The 21002-nt window shown below is 45.9% G+C and overlaps 2 protein-coding genes across 12 annotated transcripts in view; one reads left to right on the top strand and one right to left on the bottom strand.

The window, feature by feature from the left end:
* The window catches only part of PRCP (prolylcarboxypeptidase), a 59209-nt gene extending 48829 nt beyond the window's left edge, over positions 1-10380 (bottom strand). The window contains exon 1 of one of the 2 annotated variants that reach the window (XM_075919459.1): positions 10065-10380. In XM_075919459.1, coding sequence (XP_075775574.1) covers positions 10065-10271 — 207 coding nt within the window. In that variant the 5' untranslated portion in view covers positions 10272-10380. The remainder of the gene's footprint in view (positions 1-10064) is intronic. The other variant, XM_025189238.2, reaches the window with a different exon arrangement.
* Positions 10381-10589: 209 nt separating this feature from the next.
* DDIAS (DNA damage induced apoptosis suppressor) overlaps positions 10590-21002 on the top strand; it is a 65692-nt gene continuing 55279 nt past the window's right edge. The window contains exons 1-3 of one of the 10 annotated variants that reach the window (XM_075919452.1): positions 10701-10930; positions 13686-13816; positions 16576-16723. The gene's annotated coding sequence lies outside the window, so the exon portion shown is untranslated. Of the gene's footprint in view, positions 10931-13685; positions 13817-16570; positions 16724-21002 lie in introns of all 10 variants that reach the window. The other 9 variants (XM_075919451.1, XM_014578108.3, XM_075919453.1 and 6 more) reach the window with 9 other exon arrangements.

Raw genomic sequence — 21002 nt, 5'->3', positions numbered from 1 at the left:
TTTGCAGAATACAGCAAATTAGTGCCTGGAAAAGGGCTGGTATGTTAAATATACAGATCAAAGTTTCAGAAGCAGTACAGTAGTTAGTTTCTGTTAAGAGGACAGGGAATAGCAGACCAACACAGGTACTGCAAGCGACTAGATTCTTGCATAGTTAAGACCATTTTTGTCCCCACAATTAACAGACCAGTTTTTATTATTTGCATCATGATATAGCCTAAGGGCCAGCTAGGATAAGAGACCCCACTCTGATAGGCATTATACACATAGAATGAGAATCTCTTTCCCAGAAAGCTTACAATTTAAACAGAGAAGGAAGGGATATAACAAAGAAGCAGCATGAATAAAGATAGATTTGCAAACATCCTGTCAGTGCCACCATCTTTTCACTCTTTGTTTGGTTTAATTTGTGGGATGTGTTTTTTTGGGAGGGGATCAGCTAAACAGGGAGAAGATTGGGATGAGGGGGAGAAAGTATCAAGCAGAATAAGCACTGTTTCAATTACATCCAAGTCTCATTTCATTTTGTATTCCTTCAGATTTTGCAAATCATCTACATTGAAGGCAATGATGTCTTATCACAGACATGCTCACAAGCAGTTGTATGGTTTGATCCTTCGGAGTTGGAGAATTCAATGTAGAACATACGGGCATTAAATACCACTTTGAATTGTTGGCAGGCTATGAATCCCTGCGAGCAGAAGAATTCAGATTCAAGATTTTCATTTGACCCATTAAACACAATGCTAAGATCCTCAAGTGGTATAAATCAGAATGACTTCAATATAACTGTATAACTCCATTCACCTGAAGAAGTGGGTTGTGCCCACAAAAGCTCATGATACCACCTTAGTCTGCAAGACTATTTGTTGGTTTTTAAGTTTTTCCAGACTAACTCAACTACCCCTCTGAAGCTTTCAATAGAACAATTCTGATTTACATCAACTAAGAATCTAATTGGATGTGGATTTCATGAAAGGCCTTTTTCTATTTCAAAGTTTCATTTGTTTAGCCTTTTAAAGCTTTCTTTAATCAAGACAATGTTATCCACAATCACCTTTAGCTTATTATAGTTTGTTAAAGGGTGGTGCTCAAAAGAGGAAGTGTTTGTTTTCAAAGAAGCAGTGGTGATTACTGATGCCTTTTGTAGTGACTGTATTAACTGCTCTCTTGAAGGAAGAGGCTGCAAGTTGTGAGGAAATTAAGTATTTCCTGCTTACTTTGAAAAGGTGATGTCTGCATTGTGACTCATAGATACAGTGCATAAAAATAAAAATTCACTAAAGCTTTAACAATTACTTCCCTACTTGTCTATCTGCTGAACAAGACCTATTGTTTTTGCTTGTAGCTTTATGTCTCACTTACAGTTTCTGGTTTAAATACCACTATGAAATCATACAGTAACTGTTGCCAAACACTCCGATACTACTTGATGACTAAAATATATAATCAACATAGTATTTGTCATCAACTCAAATTATCACTTCTTTTTTTTAAATCAATGACACTACTTTTAAATTAGCACTAAGTGGGTTTCAAAAAGCATTTTTTCCTTTTATAAAAAAATTATAAGGTTATTGGTATTATGAAATAGAGATCCAACTTATTTGTTCATATTACTACGATGCTGTCACTAGCACCAATTAAATATTGCACCATAATTACTGGAATTAAGAGTATTAATCAAGAGGGTGTGATTTAAGGTCACCTATTGTTTTCCCAGATTTAGCCTCGATGCTTCAGTTTTATCACTTCTTAAAATGGAAATATTGCTCACACCTCTTTGTAAAGTGCTTTGAGACTTACAGATAAAAAGTGTTACATTAGTGCCAAATCATAGAATCAAAGAATACTAGGACTGGAAGGGACCTCGAGAGGTCATTAAGTCCAGTCTCCAGCCCTCATGGCAGGACCAAATACTGTCTAGACCATCCCTGATAGACATTTATCTAACCTACTCTTAAATATCTCCACAGATGGAGATTCCACAACCTCCCTGGGCAATTTATTCCAGTGTTTGACTACCCTGACAGTTAGGAACTTTTTCCTAATGTCCAACCTAAGCCGCCTTTGCTGCAGTTTAAGCCCATTGCTTCTTGTTCTATCCCCAGGGGCCAAGATGAACAAGTTTCTCCCTCCTCCTTATGACACCCTTTTAGATATCTGAAAACTAAATTATATTATACAGTTCTGTTTAAAAACAAATCAGTCGCTAATCCACACAAAAACAACATACTGCATTGAGAATTCCAGAGTTGGGGGTAAGAGTATTTTTGTTTTAATAATTATAAACTCCCTTCTTGTGACCACAGTACATGTGTAGGTCAAGTAAGTGTTAGCCTGAGTGGTCCAAAAGAAGGGGAACAGTCTCTCAAGTAGACATGGCTCATGCAATATAGGGATGGATGGTTGGAGTCCATAGCTTGTAGCCAGAAATTATTAGGAAGCCAATGCTGTTCAAGGAACTGGTGTAATAGAGTCTTTATGGCCACCTAACAGGTACCAATCATATTCTAAACCAGCTGTAACTTCCCAGTGAGCATCAAATGCAGCCACACAGACAGAAGTATAATAATCAAGTCTGAAAGAAATAAAGGCAGTAGTGACTGGATAAGGTCCAAATCTGACAGAAGCATTCAAACTCACACAATCAGAGACAGGTGGGAAAAAATTAAGTAGAAGATGCTTTAGCTACCATTCAAACAGTTTGAAGGATTACTACATACACTACTCCCCATGCCACATCTAATTCAACTTATGGAATGTATAGGCAACACCTATTAAGCATCACACCCTTTTAATAGCTGTTTTTCTGCTTCTCTCCCCATAGGATTGCTTTTATAAGGTATTAGAGGGTCAAGCATGTTACAATTTAAAAATATATATACTGAAAACCTGTCCTGAGTTGTGCCTAAACTAGAAAACTCTTTAGTATCTTCAGCTCTACCAGTGGGAAATTTTAGCAGAAATTTCATTGTGCAGGCACACACAAAGACATATTTACAATGTTTAGCTCAATGGAGCCCTGATGTAATAACGAACCTCTAGACACCATTGTAATAACAAAAACCAACATGCTTAACCCACTCCCCCAATAAAAGCCTAGCAAAACCAAAGTTTCCTAGCAGATAAGGCTTCAGAGCTAAAATAGTGCTTACACAAAAGTTATAGGTGGACATAAGCAGCTGGTCATACTGTGACACTTCATTCTTGAGCACATCATTTGACCATGCTCAGCACAACCCTATGGTGATGGTCATCCCAGAATGTACAGGCTTCTCCAGTTGAATGTGAAGGTTTGATAATGAATCTTAATCCAGATGGCAGGCAGGTCTTGTGAAACACGGAATCAGAAAGAGTGATGGGTAGAAGCAAGGCCTATGACACATATGTATCAAATGCCACAGAAGCACTATGTATCAAAGAAAACTCGGACAGACCTTTTATCAGCTGGTTTGCTGAAATAACTGTATAAATATTATTATTAAATACCATACAAAGATACTCATCAGGAAATGCAAAAAATTAAGTTATTGGAGTAACATCACTTTGGCAATACTGGGCATTCTGGATCATCAGTTCTGCTGTTAAATTTGTACTAAAACCAGATGTTTATACATATCTATGAAAAACATCAGAACTTATAAGTAGCTTCCCATATGCCATATCTTAGTTTCCTTATGTTGGGAAGTCCTGATCTTAAACGTATGAGTAGATACATTGATTGGGTTACAGGACTACTTGTAGCAACGTCTGCTGGTGTTCGCCAAAAACAGACTAAACTGGTACAAAATGCCTTCTTGCTGTTACCTGTCAGCAGTTTTCCTTCATTTCAGCTTTTGTGACCCCTTACAAAACAAGCAAAACACTGTTTTATGTCACTTTGTAGTTCACTAATAGTTTACTTGTGTTAACTCTGGGATACTGACATCAGACAACTTGGTTACCATCCATAACAACTTAACAGGCATTGAAATGTAATTAACATAATCTACTCCTATGTGAATTTCAAATAAATGTACTAGATCAGCAATCATTAACCATTTATTTGTAAATAAGGAGCAATCCTGTGACATCTAGACATTAACCAATATATTATATCATGAACTTTTGTGAGTAAAACCCACTGCATAGATGAGTTGAAGATTTATGTATATTTATTCATTTATTTGTAGTAAAAACTAATTAGCAGTTTGTAGATTCTAATTTCCTTTCATGTCTTAAGTGTTTTGTATTATGCATATGGATGGTTCAGTTAAGAACAAAGATGTAAGATACTACAGGAAACTAAACTTGATCTTAGCCAAAAGGCCGAGAAGCGATTAGTATTATCTATATTATCTTCAACTTTTAATTATCTATGCTATAATGAAATACTGGCTAATTGCCTTTTATGAATGAATGCAACTACTTTACCTGTGTATAGCTAGTAAATAGAAGATTAGCTTCAAAGCAACTATCTTCCTATTCTTCCTAAGGCAAGGTTCTGCTGTGACAAGAGGCTTGTCAGCTTTCTAGGGAGCCATAAAGGAGAGCCTCAGGGCTGATTCTGCCATCCCATGTCTTCTTAAATTTTAAGAGAGAAGGTCTAAATCATAATACTGTAACGAGGTCTCCAGGTTTACCCTGGAATTCTCATGGAAGAACTTGAACAGATTCTACACCTCCACTGCTTATTGGGCTATAACCTTCTAAGATGATTCCAGAAAGTCTTGTACAAGTTAGCACCCTTACCAACTGTGCTATGAAATTGATATAAGGACTTTACACACATGTTCATATAGTATCTCTTAACCACATACAACTCTCACTTTTCTTTTATTAATATTTGGCTAATAAGGATTGGCTATAGTATGTATTTGGATGAGAACTGAAATATTCATTGGCCTGGCGGACAATGTGTCCAGTCCTTTAAGGTTGGTAAAACTTTTATGATGAATAAGGTTTTAGTAACGCCTCACATTAGATGGGAGCCAAAGGCTGGATTGTCTAAAGGAGACTATTTGGTTTCTGGTTAACCAGAGTAGAATTACAGAAATTGTTTTGCTACAGGATTGTTGAATCTACACTAGTCTTGGATATTGTCAGCCCTATTTCTTGCAGTACGCCCTGAGTTGGCCTGTCCAGGTACCATAACCACAAACCCTACTAAAGCAACTCCTCCAACACAGGGATGTTAGATAGCATGTAATTGAACAGTCATGTAATTGAACAAAATATTATTGGTTACACAACTATTTGATAGTCCCTGGGGATGGGGCCAGCAGCCAGTGAATTTCTGGCCTTACTCTCAGTTTAAAAACCACTCTCCATGGACACCGGCTCCTGCCTGCTGCCCTGCAATGCTGCCTCTGATACAGAGGCAGCAGTGAGGGGCACCAGCAGCCCCTATCTACAATGGGCCCAGGCTCACCGTGGACAGAGGCTGCATCACAGCAGCCTCCCCTGCCCCTCTGTGGAAGGGAGAGGGGGCAGGTAGCTCCACAGAGCTGGTGCTGTGGGGGGGAAGGAGAGGGGAGAGCTAGCTTTTAAGCACCAGCTTCTACCTCCCTCCCCACCTCTGTAGGAGGCAGTGGGGGGGAGGGGAGGCGGGTGCACAAAGCCAACATACGCCAACAGCCAAGGGGCCATTTAGGGATCTGGGGCAAATCTGTCAGGAATGGTACTTGTTCTTCCTGTGAGAGCAACGGACTGGACTTGATGACCTCTCAAGGTTGCTTCAAGTTCTATGAGATAGGTATAGGTGAAAGCCAGCTACCTACACATATCGGCTTCTGTCAGCCCCCCTCGCCCTCTGCACTGCTGCCTCTCTTTCAGAGGTAGCAGCCCGGGGGGGGGGGGGGGGGGATAAGTGGAACTGGTGCTTGTAGGGAGCCAGCTTAAAACCAGCTCCCCACGGGCGCTGGCTCCCACCTCCCCATACCTTTACTGCCTCTGATACAGAGTTAGCAAGGAGAGGGGAGCCAGTTAGCAAGGAGAGGGGAGACCAGCAGACCAGGGAGACGGGGAGCAAAGCCTCGGAGGACGCCGGCAGCGGGACAGCCGTGGCGCGTCTGGGCTGTCCTGCTGCCCATGTGCTCCGCGGCTTTGCTCCACGTCTCCCTGGTCTGCTGGAGACCAGCAGACCAGGGAGACGCGGAGCAAATCCGCGGAGGACCCGGGCGGCGGGACTGCAGTGAGTCTTGGTCCGCCACCCGCGTCTCCCTGGTCTGCTGGGGGGGGGGGGGGCGCAGCTAGTGCGTGCGCCCCCCCCCCTCCCCCCCAGCAGACCAGGCTTTTCTCCGGATGCCTGTGGTAGAGCAGCTGGGGCGCTGACGGTTGATCCCGTAGCACCGCTCTGGGCGCTACTGGTCAGTTTCAGCAGTGGCTGTATCAGGACACCTGGGGCAAAGCAGCTGGGGTGCTGCTGGGTTGGTCCAGAGTTGCTCTGCTCCAGGCTTCCTGCAATCAGCCGCTGATCAGTTTCAGCAGCAGCTGACTTGGGGACGACTGAGGTTCTTAAGTTGAATCTGTATGTAAGAACTGGCGTCCAGATTCAGCCTGTTGAAACTGATCAGCGGCTGATACCAGGAAGCCCGGGGCAGAGCAACTCTGCCTCGGGCTTCCTGTAGTCAGCCGCTGGTCAGTTTCAGCAGCGGCTGAATCTGGAAGCCAGTTCCGACTTACATACAGATTCAACTTAAGAACAAACCTACAGTCCCTATCTTGTACGTAACCTGGGGACTGCCTGTAAAAAACAAAAGACAAATGGGGAAAAGGACAGTAAGGAGAAGTAACAGGTAGCAAAAAAGACAGTAACCTGTGTGAGGACATGGCCATTATTGTGCCAGGCTATTCCAAATTTGGTTTTCAGCAATAAGTTTGCCAGTCAAAGACATGCACAGTGCTGTACAAATAAGCTATTCAAGTTAAGTCTCATAGCAACATTAACTTCTGCATTATTTGGCTTGTTTCTCAAAATAACTTATTCTGGACTTTAGCCTCCATCAACATAAGCTTTTTGCATTTAACTTCACTTTAAGCAAGAAAAAACAAGGGTAACAAAAGAGGAAGTTAATGTTAAACTTCCTGATGTCACTGCATACTTCCCCAATTGCACAAGGAACATATTCAGCAAAAATTGAATCTCAGCAAGCTTCTGGAACAAATCCTGCTTCAAACAGTGCTATACATAAGAATGGCTGTAGTGGGTCAGACCAAAGGTCCATCTATCCCAGTAGCCTGTCTGCCAACAGTGGCCAGCACCAGGTGCCCCAGAGAGGGTGGACCGAAGACAATGATCAAGCGATTTGTCTCCTGCCATCCTCCTCCAGCCTCTGACAAACAGAGGCCAGGGACACCATTTCTATCCCCTGGCTAATAGCCTTTTATGGACCTAACCTCCATGAAATTATCTAACTTCTCTTTAAACTCTGTTATAGTCCTAGACTTCACAGTCTCCTCTAGCAAGGAGTTCCACAGGTTGACTACACGCTGTGTGAAGAAGAACTTTCTTTTATTAGTTTTAAACCTGCTACCTAATTAATTTCATTTGGTGTCCTCTAGTTCTTCTATTATGGGAACTAATACATAACTTTTCTTTATCCACCCACTCCACACCATTGAAAAGTCCCAGTCGCTTTAACCGCTCTTCATATGGGACCCGTTCCAAACCCCTAATCATTTTAGTTGCCCTTTTCTGAAACCTCTCCAAGGTCAAAATATCTTTTTTGAGGTGAGGAGACCATATCTGTACACAGTATTCAAGATGTGGGCATACGATAGTATTATACAGAGGCAGTAAGATATTCTGTGTCTTATTTTCTATCCCTTTCTTCTTAATTCCTAGCATCCTATTTGCCTTTTTGACCGCCGCTGCACACTGTGTGGAAGTTTTCAGAGAGCTATCCATGATAACTCCAAGATCTCTTTCCTGATTTGTCGTAGCCAAATTAGCCCCCATCATATTGTACGTATAGTTGGGGTTCTTTTTCCCGATGTGCATTACTTTACACTTATCCACATTAAATTTCATTTGCCATTTTGTTGCCCAATCACTCAGTTTGGTGAGATCTTTTTGGAGTCCCTCACAGTCTGCTTCTGTCTTGACTATCCTAAACAGTTTGGTATCATCCGCAAGCTTTACCACCTCACTGCTTATCCCTTTCTCCAGATCATTCAACATATGAATAAGGTGAAAAGGATTGGTCCCAGGACTGACCCTTGGGGGACACCACTAGTTACCCCTCTCCATATACAGTGTTCATATGCTTCACAGTCAAACAATTTACACAGAAATTCTATAGTAGCCAAAAGAGATTTTTCCCCTAGACTTTACTGTTGCATAGGCAACATTACCATTGCTGGAAAGGTAACATCAAAGAGGAAATGTGGTTTCCCAAATGTTATATATTACACATTCACAGATAATACATTTTACATGGAAAGTGGGATAACCTGTACTCAAATAGGATGATCATTCAGATGCTTGATACCCAATTCCACAATGTTAGAACAAGTTCTACTGAGAACAGTAATTAACCAGCATTTTATAAGAGATTATTTCCATTAGCAACAAGACTGTAGAGTCCCACAGGCCAATAATTTGTGTCTGATGATGTCCTGTGCTGAAGTTTAAAAGAAAAAGAAATCCGCTTACTACAGCCAGAAGCAGACTTGACTCTAAACTCTCAAGAAGGCACTCACTTCAGTGGGATTTTTTCAAAGATCTGGTAATATGTCACACTGGATTATGTACCACTATTACTTTATTTGTATTGCCTCAGCAACTAGCAACCCAGGGACCAGTATACAACTGGGGGGAAGATCACAAACAAAGATGGTCCTGGCCTCATGGAGCTTCCACTCTTAAGTACATTTATTTGGGCTGTACAGGCAGTCCCCGGGTTACGTACAAGATAGGGACTGTAGGTTTGTTCTTAAGTTGAATCTGTATGTAAGTCGGAACTGGTGTCAGCCGCTGCTGAAACTGATCAGTTTCAACCACGGCTGAATCGGGACGCCAGTTCTGACTTACATACAGATTCAACTTAAGAAACCCAGGCGTCCCCAAGTCAGCTGCTGCTGAAACTGATCAGCGGCTGATTCCAGGAAGCCCGGGGCAAAGCAGCTGGGGTGCTACCAGGTTGGTCCGGAGCAGCGCTGCGGGACCGACCCGGCAGCCCCCAGCTGCTCTACCCCAGGGGTAGGCAAGAAAAGCCTGGTCTGCTGGGGAGGGGGCACTAGCTGCACCCCCCCGCCCCGCAGCAGACCAGGGAGATGGGGGTGCCCCGCTGCCCGAGCCCCTCTGCGTCTTCCTGGTCTGCAGACCAGGGAGACGCGGAGCAGCTTTTCTCGCCCCGGAGTACACAGGTGGCGGGACCGCGAGGTCCCGCAGTCTGTGTCCTCTGGGGCGAGAAAAGCCCCATTCGTAACTGCGGATCCGACGTAAGTCGGGGACTGCCTGTACTTCAACAAGACATATAATTCAACAAGACATGTGAAGCTTTAAGACATATCAACTATGTCTATACTGTAATTAAAAATCTGTGGCAGGCCCATGCCAGTAGACTTTGGCTTTCAGAGCTCAAATGAAGGGACTTTAATTGTAGCACAGATACAGCACAATTAAATACCCCTTTTGCCGAGCCCAGTCAGCCTGAGTCAGCTGGCATAGGCCAGCCACCGGTGTCCAATTGCAGGGCTCTGTCACACCTGCCTTGGGTCTCCCCCTTGGCCCGGATTAGACAGCTGGAGATATATACATAAGAGAGAAGACTTAACAGACACACCATAAGGAGGGGGCGGGGGCAGACGATATCAGTCCCTCCTGCCAGGCAGTGGGGGGATGATCAACAAAAAGAAGGGGTCCTACCAAAAAAAGCGTTTGGGGACCCCACACCTGACGTACCTGGGGACGCAGGTGAGCCTCCATAGCCATACTGCCCCCGGAGAAGATGCTGGCCGCTGCTGGGGAGGGGGGTTGCAGTACAAGGCATGGGCGCTGGGGAGCAGCAGGAAGGGGCTGGGCTCAGCAGAGGGGACCCCAGGTCGATGCCGAGTGGCGGGCTAGCGGAGGCGCTTACCTTCTGGGGGAAATAGCGGGTCTGGTAGGGGCGGGGCTGAGGTCTCTGCTGGGGGCCCCGCCGGGAGGCCAGGGGCAGGGCGGAGAGGGCCCCTGGAGGGCAGCAGACGCTGCTCACACTGAGCAACAGGAGCAGCCCCGGCAGCTTCAGCATAGCGACTATGAGCAGCGCCGGCCGCGCGCCGCCCGCTTTATACCGGCCCCGCATGGGGGGCGGGAGAGGCCCAGAGGGGAGCCCCGGGGGGCGGGGAACGAGCGCGGACGAAGGGGGATTGGAGGAGCGCGGGAGGCGGCCGCTAGGGGACCTCAGAGCCCCGCCCCCAGGGTACCTCTGAGCCCCGCCCCCATGCCTTCTTAGGGGAAAGGGCTCTGGACTATCTTCGTCTAAGTCCCCAGCCGCCTGTCACGAACGCGGGGGAGGGGCCAACCCATCATAGCCCTCTGTGACCCTGTGATTGGCCTGCAGGCCGGGCTAGCAGAGGGAGATGGATTTCCGGGCATGGGTCTGATTGGCTGCCGTGCTAGGAACGACTAACGCTGATTGGCTATTGCGTTTCACCGTGATGATTGGCTGCTTGATTGGGCTGTGAAATGTATTGGACTGTTCTCTTTACAGCGCCGGGATTGGCTACCTCGTCCGGTCTGAGACGGCGGCGATTGGCTCCCTGAGGATGCTTCCCTCACGTGATCAGTGTCCAAGCTGGGAGCGAGGCGACGGAGTCTGTTTTTGTGCATGGCCATTGGTGTGCGAGCGTGAGGCTGTGCCCCTGACGTCACTTCCCCCGCCCGCTAAGTCCGGGATGCTCGGAGTTGTGAGGCAGCGTGGTCTGGGGCGGCCTTTTGCTCCTTGAACCGAGCTGCGACTGGGTGAGTCCAGCAGGCTCTGTCTGCCCGGTCCCGCCTCCTTCTACCCCTCTCCCGCCGTGAGCGCCCCATCTCCGCCCAACTTCCGGGCCCGGCGCCTGCGAGCAGCGGGCTGCGCGCGCCTCTCGAGAGGTTCTGCCTGGGCTGCCCCCAGCAACGGCCGTTCTGTGCCGGCACGAGGCTCCCGCGCGCGCCCCCCTCCCCCCCAACCTTCCGCGGCGCGGGAGCGGGCGCCCAGCTCCGGAAGGACCTGACGTGTCTAGCCCCCCTCCCCCGCCCAGCCAATCGTTGGACGAGCCAGGCTTGAGCCCCGCGCTGGGCGCCGCCGGCAAGGCGAGTTGGTGGCTTGTGCAGAGCTGGGTTCGCTTCCCGCTCCCGCCCGGGGGGCGAGCGCTGGAGACCTTGACTGTGGACGCACCGTTCTGCTGTATGGAAGACTGTGCTGGCCCCCGCTCTCCTCTTCCCCCCCCCCCCCCCCCGAGATGAACTGGGGGCTATTTTTCATAGCTCCCCAAAAATCAGTTTCTTTGGAAGGGCGACAGTGGAAACTTGAAATTCAACTTAATCAACAAGAAATTCTGTGGCACTTAATAGACTAACGGATTTCTTGGAGCATGAGCTTTCATGGGCAAAGCCCTCCCCCCACCCCGCCGTGCATCTGACGAAGTGGGTCTTTGCTCAGGAAAGCTGGTGCTCCACTGAGTCTGTTAGTCTGTAAGGTGCCACAGGACTTCTCATTGTTTATGTAGATTCAGAATAACATGGCTAACCCTCTGATACTTGAAATTCAGCTGTTTGTTGCGCTGAGCAGAAATGCTCTGTGTAACTCAAAACATCTAAAATTTTATAAAGTGTCAGCTACTGGGGGGATTAACCGAATACAATATAATTGTGTTAAGACAGGGATGGGCAATAATTTTTGCCTGGGGCCATGCCATGATTTTGGAAACTTGGCAAGTGCTACACATTTCTGTGGTGGAGGTGTAGGGTCTAGGATGGAGGCTGAGTGCAAAAGGGTGCATGGGTTAAAGGATTAGGGGGTACAGAACAGGGTGTGAGGTCTGTGAGGGAGTTTGGGTGGAGGAGGGGGTCGTGACCTACGTCGGTACTTAGCTGTAGGGTCAGGGAGCGTGTCTGGGTGCAGAAGACGATTCTGGCTTGGGGTAGGGTTGTGGAGGAGGTACAGGATCTGGGAGGGAGATGTGATCTGGGGCAGAGAGTTTGGATGGTGACCAGGGGAGAGAGTTGAGGTGCTGGAGTGCCAGAGACAGGTTTTGACTGGGAGCTGCTTATCTAAGCATGTCTCGGCCAGTAACCATGCAGCACCCCCAAAGCAGGCTGGGCTCCCTGCCTACTGCAGCCCCAGACAGCTTGAAAATGCAGGCTGCTCTCTCCATGTGACTCTCAACTTCAGAAGGAGGAAGAGGCTTGTGCCACTCCTCCTCCCCCCAATCTCCCAGGCCAATCTTCCAGCTCCTTTACTGGTTGGTTATTTCATGCCAATAGGAGCTGAGAGATTGGCTGGGTCAGTTCCTATTAGCCAGATGTTTCCAACCATAGGAGCTGAGGATTGGGCTTGGGGCAGGAGATCATATGAAGCCTCCCCTTCCCTCTAGAGCTGTGGTCACCAACAGGTCGATCGTCCCGCCCCCATTTCCCTCCCACCCCCGAGAAGCCCCACTACCTACCTCAAGTGAAAATGGCGGTAGTGTAGGCTTCCTGGGGATGGACAGAAGTCCCGCAGCTTAGCGCCACTTCTGGCGATTCTGGAAGTAGTGCTAGCTGCTCTGCCGGTTGTACTGTGGGAGGAAGCATCGGCTCCCTGCACTGCACAGGAGGGGTAAGTCAGCCCCTGGGCAGACTGTGCACGAGGGGGGGTGTCAGCCCCGGGGTAGATCGCGTGCGCGGGGGGGGCTTCCCTGTGCCGTGGGGGGGGGCATCCTGGGAGGAGGCAGATGTAGGGGACTCTGCCTCCACTGGCACCCCACACCCCTGTCCCCACTCCCCTGTCCCCAGCCACAGAACCCTGTCCCTACTCCCCTGTCCCCAGCCACAGAACCCTGTCCCTACTCCCCTGTCCCCAGTTACAGAATGCTGTCCCTATTCTTGTCCCCAGCTGCAGAAACCTGTCCCCACTGGCATTCTGTCCCCTGCTGCAGAACCCTGTCCTCTGCCCCCCTAGCACCCTGTTCCCTCTTCCCTGCCCCCTGCCACAGAACTCTGTCCCCATAAAATGTATAATTATTAATGTTTCATTTTATATTTAAATAGCATGAACAAAAAACAGACCATTTCATAACTATAAATGCGTGATTTTAATTTTATATATTGCATAATTTAAAAATAAACTGTTTATCAGAGTGTGTAAGTAAGGGGTGGGGATAGCAAGTGATGGACAGGAGGAGAATAGAGAGGGCGGGGCAGTAGATCTTCACCTGTTGGGAGATTTAAAAAGTGATCTTGGGTGTAAAAAGGTTGGAGAGCACTGCTCTAGAGCAGAGGCACATAGAGAATCCCTGTGTTTAAAACAGTGGCAGCTGTGTGCCTGAGGGCCCTGGCAGTGTGTCCACGGGCCGGATCCAGTGGCCTGGCAGGCTGGATCTAGCCTGAGACACACATTTTGCCTACTCCTGTGTTAAGATTAATGAAATGTTAAAAAAATCATTTCTATCTTTATATTGTGCAGTTCGAATGGCAAGTAAATAAAGGTAATTTTTCATTGTAGACATCTCATTTTTTTTCTCTATATTGAATGTAGCGGCGGGCACTCATCTTGGGCTGGCCCTAATGAAAGATGAAGCTTCGGACTGACATACTGTCATTGCAAAAGAGGTGCAAAATGCTAGCTATATGATTTGCTCATCCAAAACTTAACTACGAGTACCAGAGGTGAGACGGTAGTGCTCTGCTTGACCATAATTGGCCTCTACTACTTTGTGGATTTGCCTTGCACATCAGCATTCACTTTAACAAAGGGAAAATAAATCAGTCTAAAAGGCTAAATATGTTAATTGCACAGCTAGCAGTCTCCAGTTAGGGCATTTTAGAATTAGAATGGCAGGAGTATTGCAACTTATGATTCTGGTGTATTGGCCTTTTCATGTCTGGAAGGAAAAAATTAACAGATCCACTAGAGGGCATTCAACGCTGATTTATGGAGTTTGAAGTGATCAGATACCTGGAAAAAGGGAAGCCTGTCTGGTAACAAAAAAGGACTGTATTGGACAACTGTGTTCAGGGCTGGACCTTTCCATACTGTTTTTAGTCTCTAGTGTTTGTATTTGTGGTGTGCTTGCTGCTTGCCTGAAATATAGTAGGAGGCTACGTCTAGACTGGCATGATTTTCCGCAAATGCTTTTAATGGAACGGTTTTCCGTTAAAAGCATTTGCGGAAAAGAGCGTCTAGATTGGCACGGATGCTTTTCCGCAAAATCTAGACGCGTTTTTGCGCAAAAAAGCCCCGATCGTCATTTTTGCGATCTGGGCTTTTTTGCGCAAAACAAATCTGAGCTGTCTACACTGGCCCTTTTGCCCGAACGGGAGCAGCATAGTCTTTCCGCAAGAAGCACTGATTTCAGACAGTAGGAAGTCAGTGTTCTTGCGGAAATTTAAGCGGCCAGTGTAGACAGCTGGCAAGTTTTTCCGCAAAAGCAGCTGCTTTTGCAGAAAAACTTTCCAGTCTAGACACAGCCAGAGAGTTTGACGAGGGAGACCATTTACGGGCTTTGGTGATCACAGTGCCTGAATTGGAGGAGCTAAGTAAGAGTGACAGAGAGGTATACTGATGAGACTTTCTGGATCCATATAGGAGTGGTGCAGCAGGGGCAGGTGTGCCACCTGTCTGGCTCCACCCATAGTCGGTCCCCAGAATGCCTGTTGTACGCATACTGGGGGTGGAGTGTTGCTGCCCCCCAAGTGCCTGTCCTTCCTGTGCTCCAGGGCAAGGGCTGCATGGCACCTTATTTACCCCCCACACACACACACCTGGGTGTTGTGCCAGAGGAGGGTGGGGCTGTGCACCCCTCCTCTTCTCCCTGGTGTGGAGGGGGGGGGGGCTTGCCTCCCCCAGTCCTACCTTCTGCCACTACCCAAGGACCCACCCTTGATCTGATAGTCTCTGTGCTGTTGAAGAGGATGTTGTCCTTTCCTGAGAATTTCATCCAAGTGGAGCAGAGACACATGATCCCATAGTTGGGACCCTTTCAGATGACGTTTTATTCTCTGTCACTGGGGATACCGCTTCAGGAGAAGCGGGAACTCTAGTTATTCGGAAGAAACAAGTAATAGTTATATGGAATTCAGTCATTAGAAACATAGACTTTGTGATGACTGGGAGAGCTGTGTGGTGACTTGCCTGTTTGGTACAAAGGTTGCAGATGTCTGGAGACATGTAAGACTTGCATGCAATGCTGGGGAGAAGCCAGTGGTCATGATACGAGTAGATATCAATGACATACGATATGATAGGGGAGAGATCCTGGAGGCCAAGTTTAGATTGCTAGATAAGAGATTGAAGTACTATACCTCCATGTATCAGGGGTAGCTGTGTTAGTCTGGATCTGCAAAAGCAACAGAGTCCTGTAGCACCTTATAGACTAACAAATGTATTGGACCATAAGCTTTTGTGGGCAAAGACCCAATTCGTCAGATGCATGTCTGAAGGTCTTTGTCCCCGAAAGCTTATGCTCCAATACATCTGTTAGTCTATATGGTGCCACAGGACTCTGTGTCGTTTGTACCTCCATGGTAGCATTTTCTGAGATGCTTCCAGTGCCCTGTGCAGGGCTAGTTAGGCCGAGCTGCACAGCGTGTTGATGAGATAATAGTGTATAGAGGAGAGGTTTAGATTTATTAAGATCTGGGGAAACTTTGGGGGAATTGGAAGACTATATACAGGAAGAATGGGTTCCACATAAACCAAAATAAAACCAGATTGCTGGCACTTAATTTAAAAACTGCTCTTTGGCCTTTTTAATGTTAAGGGCCTGGGGAAGGACAGCAGATGTGGACAAGCACATGGTTTGGACAGTAACATCCCTTAAGGGAGGATCTATTGATGATCCTATGTGTCCTAGTAAGGAGAAGATAGAAAATGATGAAATATAGGTAGGATCTGATTAGAAACAGTAAAATAAAAGTCAGATTTAATTGCATCTGGGAATGACAGACAGCTAAAAAGTGACAATTTTAAAGTGCTTATATACCAGTGGTACAAGTCAAATAATAAGATGGGTGGTCTAGAATGCTTCCTGTGAAATGAAGATAGTGATTTAATAGGTATCACAAACCCTGGTGGAATGAAGATATTCAATGGGATACAGTAATAATACTAGGATACAAAATCTATCAGAACAGAGCAAGTCATGCTAGTGGAGAATGGCATTATATGTGAAAGAAAGCATAACATCAATTGAGAGAGAAATCTTAACCAAATTGTACCATTAAATCTCTCTAGCTAGAAATTCTATGCTGTAATAATAAGAATTATAGCAGTATGGATATATTACTGACCACTTGATCAGGATGATTATAGTGATTGTGAAATGCTAAGAGATTAGAGAAGCAATACACATTTTTAAAAAACTCAATAGTAATGGGGGATTTCAGCTGTCCTCATATTGACTGGGTATACTGTCTCCTCAGGACAGGATGCAGAGATAAAGTTTCTTGACACCTTAAATGATTGCTTCTTGGAGCAACTAGACCTGAAATGCACAAGAGGAGAGGCAATTGTTGATTTATTCCTAACTGGAGCACGGGATCTTATCCAAGAGGCGAATATAGCTGGATTGCTTGGTAATAATGACTATAATATAACAAAATTGAATATCCCTATGGTGGGGAAAACATTACAGCAGCCCAACACTGTAGGTTTTTACTTCTTTTTGAAATTAACAAAATTGAGATGAAACAGAAATTAAAAGGTATAGTGCCAAAAGAGAAATCTCTGCATGGTGCACAGAAACTTTTTAAGGACATTATAATAAATGCTCCACTTAAATGTATACCATTCCCCTCCCAATTGAAAGAATAAATAAATAAGAGAATCAAAAAGTGCTGCCATGGCTTACCAACAAAATAAAAGTGGTGAAAGGCAAAAAGTCATCCTTTAAAAAGTGGAAGTTAACCAAAAGAGGAATATAGAAAGGAGCATAAACTCTAGGAAATGAAGTGTAAAAATATAATTAGGGAGGCTAAAAAGTAATTTGAAGAACAGCTGGCCAAAGACTCAGAGTAATAACAAATACATTTTTAAATACAGGCAGTACCCGGGTTACGTACAAGATAGGGACTGTAGATTTGTTCTTAAGTTGAATCTGTATGTAAGTCGGAACTGGCATCCAGATTCAGCCGCTGCTGAAACTGATCAGTTTCAACAGTGGCTGAATCTGGACATCAGTTCCGACTTACAAACAGATTCAACTTAAGAACCCCAGGCGTCCCCAAGTCAGCTGCTGCTGAAACTGATCAGCAGCTGATTCCAGGAAGCCCGGGGCAGGGCAACTCTGCCTCGGGCTTCCTGTAGTCAGCCGCTGGTCAGTTTCAGCAGCGGCTGACTTGGGGACGCCTGGGGCAGAGTAGCTCGGGTGCTGCTGGGTTGGTCCAGTAGCGCGGCCGCTCCTCGGCGCTACTGGACCAACCCAGCAGCACCCTAGCTGCTCTGCCCCAGGCGTCCTGATTCAGCCGCTGCTGAAACTGATCAGCAGCGGCTGAATCAGGACTCTTGGGGCAGAGCAGCTGAGGTGCTGCCGGGTTGGTCCAGTAGCACCAAGGAGCGGTGCTGCGGGACCAACCGGCAGCGCCCCACCTACTCTACCACAGGCCCCGGGCTTTGCTTCACGTCTCCCTGGTCTGCTGGGGGGGGCACTAGCTGCGTTCCCCCCCCCCCCCCCCCCCCCCCCCCCCAGCAGACCAGGGAGATGCGGAGCAAAGCGGCGGAGGACCCGGGCCGGACCGCGGCGCTTCCAGATCAGCTTGCAGACCAGGGAGACGCTGAGCAAAGCCGCGGAGGACCCGGGCCGGACCCGCGGCGCTTCCAGCTCATCTGATCCAGCTGGAAGCGCCGTGGGTCCGGCCCCGGGTCCTCCGCCACTTTGCTCTCCGTCTCCCTGGTCTGCTGGCTCGCCCAGCAGACCAGGGAGACGGGGAGCAGCCTTTATCGCCCCAGAGGAGGTGGGCGGCGGGACCGTTAAAAACATTTGCGGAAAATCATGCCAGTCTAGACTTAGCCATAATGTTTAACCAGTTAACCAATTACATGGGATTTTGCATCTCTAGTAACAAAAGGAAGTATTTCTTCACACAACACAGTCAGCCTGTAGAACTCTTTGCCAGAGGATTTTGTGAAGGCTAAGCCTAATAGGATTAATAAAAGAACTAGATACATTCTAGAGAATAGATCCATCAGTGGCTATTAGCCAGGAAGGACAGGGATGGTGATCACTTGATTACCTGTTCTGTTCATTCCCTCTGGGCCACCTGGCATTCACCACTCTCTGAAAACAGGATACTGAATTAGTTGGATCTTTAGTTTGACCCAATATGACCATTTGTATATGCCACACTCCCAAGACAAAAATGATTTTTTGGGTAATGGTAACTAAAGCAGAGTAGATTTAATATTTCCACATTGCAAAAATGGAAATGCTGATTGCATATGTTCTATATAAACTGCATCTGAGATGTTAACCAAATTTGTAAAACACAAATGTTACCCCCCCCCCCCCACCCTATCTCCATTTCAGAATGTGAATTTGTGTTTATTTCCTATATGAGTGAAAATGCATAGGTAATAGTGTTTTGACTGTGTGGTGCCAGTTCTTCCATCTACTTTGTGCATGGAACACTATTGATTTCTGTCTGAATTAGGGATATAAAAATGTGTTTGTTTAAGCAACTGTTTAACTTGGGGGGAGGGAGGACGGTTCCCACCCGTCCACCAGCTGATAGAGGCAGCAGCATGAGGGGAGTTGGGGCAAACAGACAGCTCCCTGGGAGCCAGTACATTCAGGGAGCCCTCCCTGCACATATTGGCTCCTGCTTGATACAGAGGCAGTGGCTCCGCAGTTGGTTGCACACAGGGAGCTCTTGTGTAACTTAAGCCTGCATGTGACTGTGAACATTAACCCATGGGCCCAGGTTCATCAGTTAACCTTGTCCACGGTTACATGTTCACATCCCTAATCTGAATTTTATATTTGGGACAATTACAAGATCAGATTCATTCTTTATCAACTTTCAAGTTTATTCCATGTCCATACTTATTTTGTTGTATTATTTTGTAACTCTGTGTGTGTTCTTGAAATTAAAACTGTTGTTCATGTGTCTTGGTAGCACTTACAGAACGTAATGGCTGTGTCTACACTGGACCACTTATTCCGGAAAATCAGCTGCTTTTCCGGAATAAGCTGCAAGCTGTCTACACTGGCCCTTGAATTTCCAGAAAAGCAACGATGCTCTATTGTACAAAATCAGCCGCTATTCCGGAAAAACTATTCTGCTCCCGCTCGGGCATAAGTCCTTATTCCAGAACACTGTTCTGGAAAAGGGCCAGTGTAGACAGCCCAGTAGTCTTTTCCAGAAAAAAGCCCCGATTGCGAAAATGGCGATCGGGGCTCTTTTCGGGAAAAGCGCGTCTACATTGGCCACAGACGCTTTTCCGGAAAAAGGGCTTTTCCGGAAAAGCAGCCTGCCAATGTAGACGTTCCTTTTCCGGAAAAACTGAAAACGGAATAGTATTCCGTTTTAAGCATTTCCGGAAATTCATGCCAGTGTAGACACAGCCAATGTGTATAATGCTGTGGATAATGTCTGTCCTTTTACAGTAAACTTCCGATAATCCAGCACCTTAGGACCCAGGGGGTGCCGGATTATCAGATATGATGGACTATCGGAAGGGGGGGGCTATGAGGGGTCTGGGGTGGGGTATCCATATGTATTTTGTCTTTCTGTGTCTGTCATCTAAACTTTTAATCCTGGGTTTGGGACCATCTACTTATTTGCACAGCCCTCGACATTTTTTTGTGTACAACAAAACCAAAGTTAGCAAGTTTTCCAACCAGAATGACCACTGTGCTTAATCCAAATCTTGTTTTACTTTTCCAAAACAGATACACCCTGCTTGCTATGGCCAAGGCTAGTGGTGATGACATCATCAGTTATTTAGATATCTTATTGCCTTAAATATTTACAAAATAGATATCCTTTTGAAATATTTTAATATGGCTATATCTGCAAACTGTAAAAGCTGTTCTTGAAGTCTTACGCATGTGCATACCAGAGGCAGCTATATGCTGATGCTGTGAATAATACAGGATCTATGATTCCCATGGAAATTATAAGAAACTTTTTTCTCAAAGTTGTAAGTTTTTGGTTTTAGGGGAAGAAATGTGGCTAGTTTATCTAAAAAATTATATAGGTTTGGATAATACAGTGACTGAATCTTCATAGAGAAGTTTTAGGACTTGTGATGCAGTTGCAAAGCTTTGTGTGGTCTGTTAAAGAAGTTTGAATTCTACATAGCACACTGCTCAAAAGTAAATTGTGACTTAATTTTGAGGTGTAAGAAAAGATTTTTCTACCCTTCTGTGAAGCAGAATACCCTTGGGTATTCCTTTTGATTGCAATTAGAATATTTAAGGTGAAGGGTATTGCTCATTGTGAGCAATCATGGCAAAACATTGCCATTATCAATTGTTTGCTTAAAAATGACATATTTGGAGGTTACTGGGGATACCTAAATGGTTGAATGCATTAAAGCTCATTTAAGTTATATGAACGCTTCAGTGTGTAAGTTTCAGAAATCCACACACTAGTCTTACCTGAAGAACTGTTCATCATCATAAACAATATCCTCTACTTCTGTTTGACAGCTTTGGCATCACATCTTTCATACTGATTAGTTGAAGATATTTCTGCTATGTAATAACCCACAGCTGAGACAAATTGATCATTCAGTGAAGAAAACTAGAAAAGCTGGGTATTTGTAATTAAAACTGTGAATGGTATAAGGTGCTAACTCTTTTAAAAAATCTTCAAATGCATTTCAGGTTAAATAACATTTGAATATAATTGA

Source organism: Pelodiscus sinensis, chromosome 1 (genome assembly GCF_049634645.1).
Source record: "Pelodiscus sinensis isolate JC-2024 chromosome 1, ASM4963464v1, whole genome shotgun sequence".
NCBI classification, from domain to species: domain Eukaryota; kingdom Metazoa; phylum Chordata; order Testudines; family Trionychidae; genus Pelodiscus; species Pelodiscus sinensis.
Note: the sequence above shows the minus strand (reverse complement) of the source record. Positions and strands in the feature narration are given on the sequence as shown.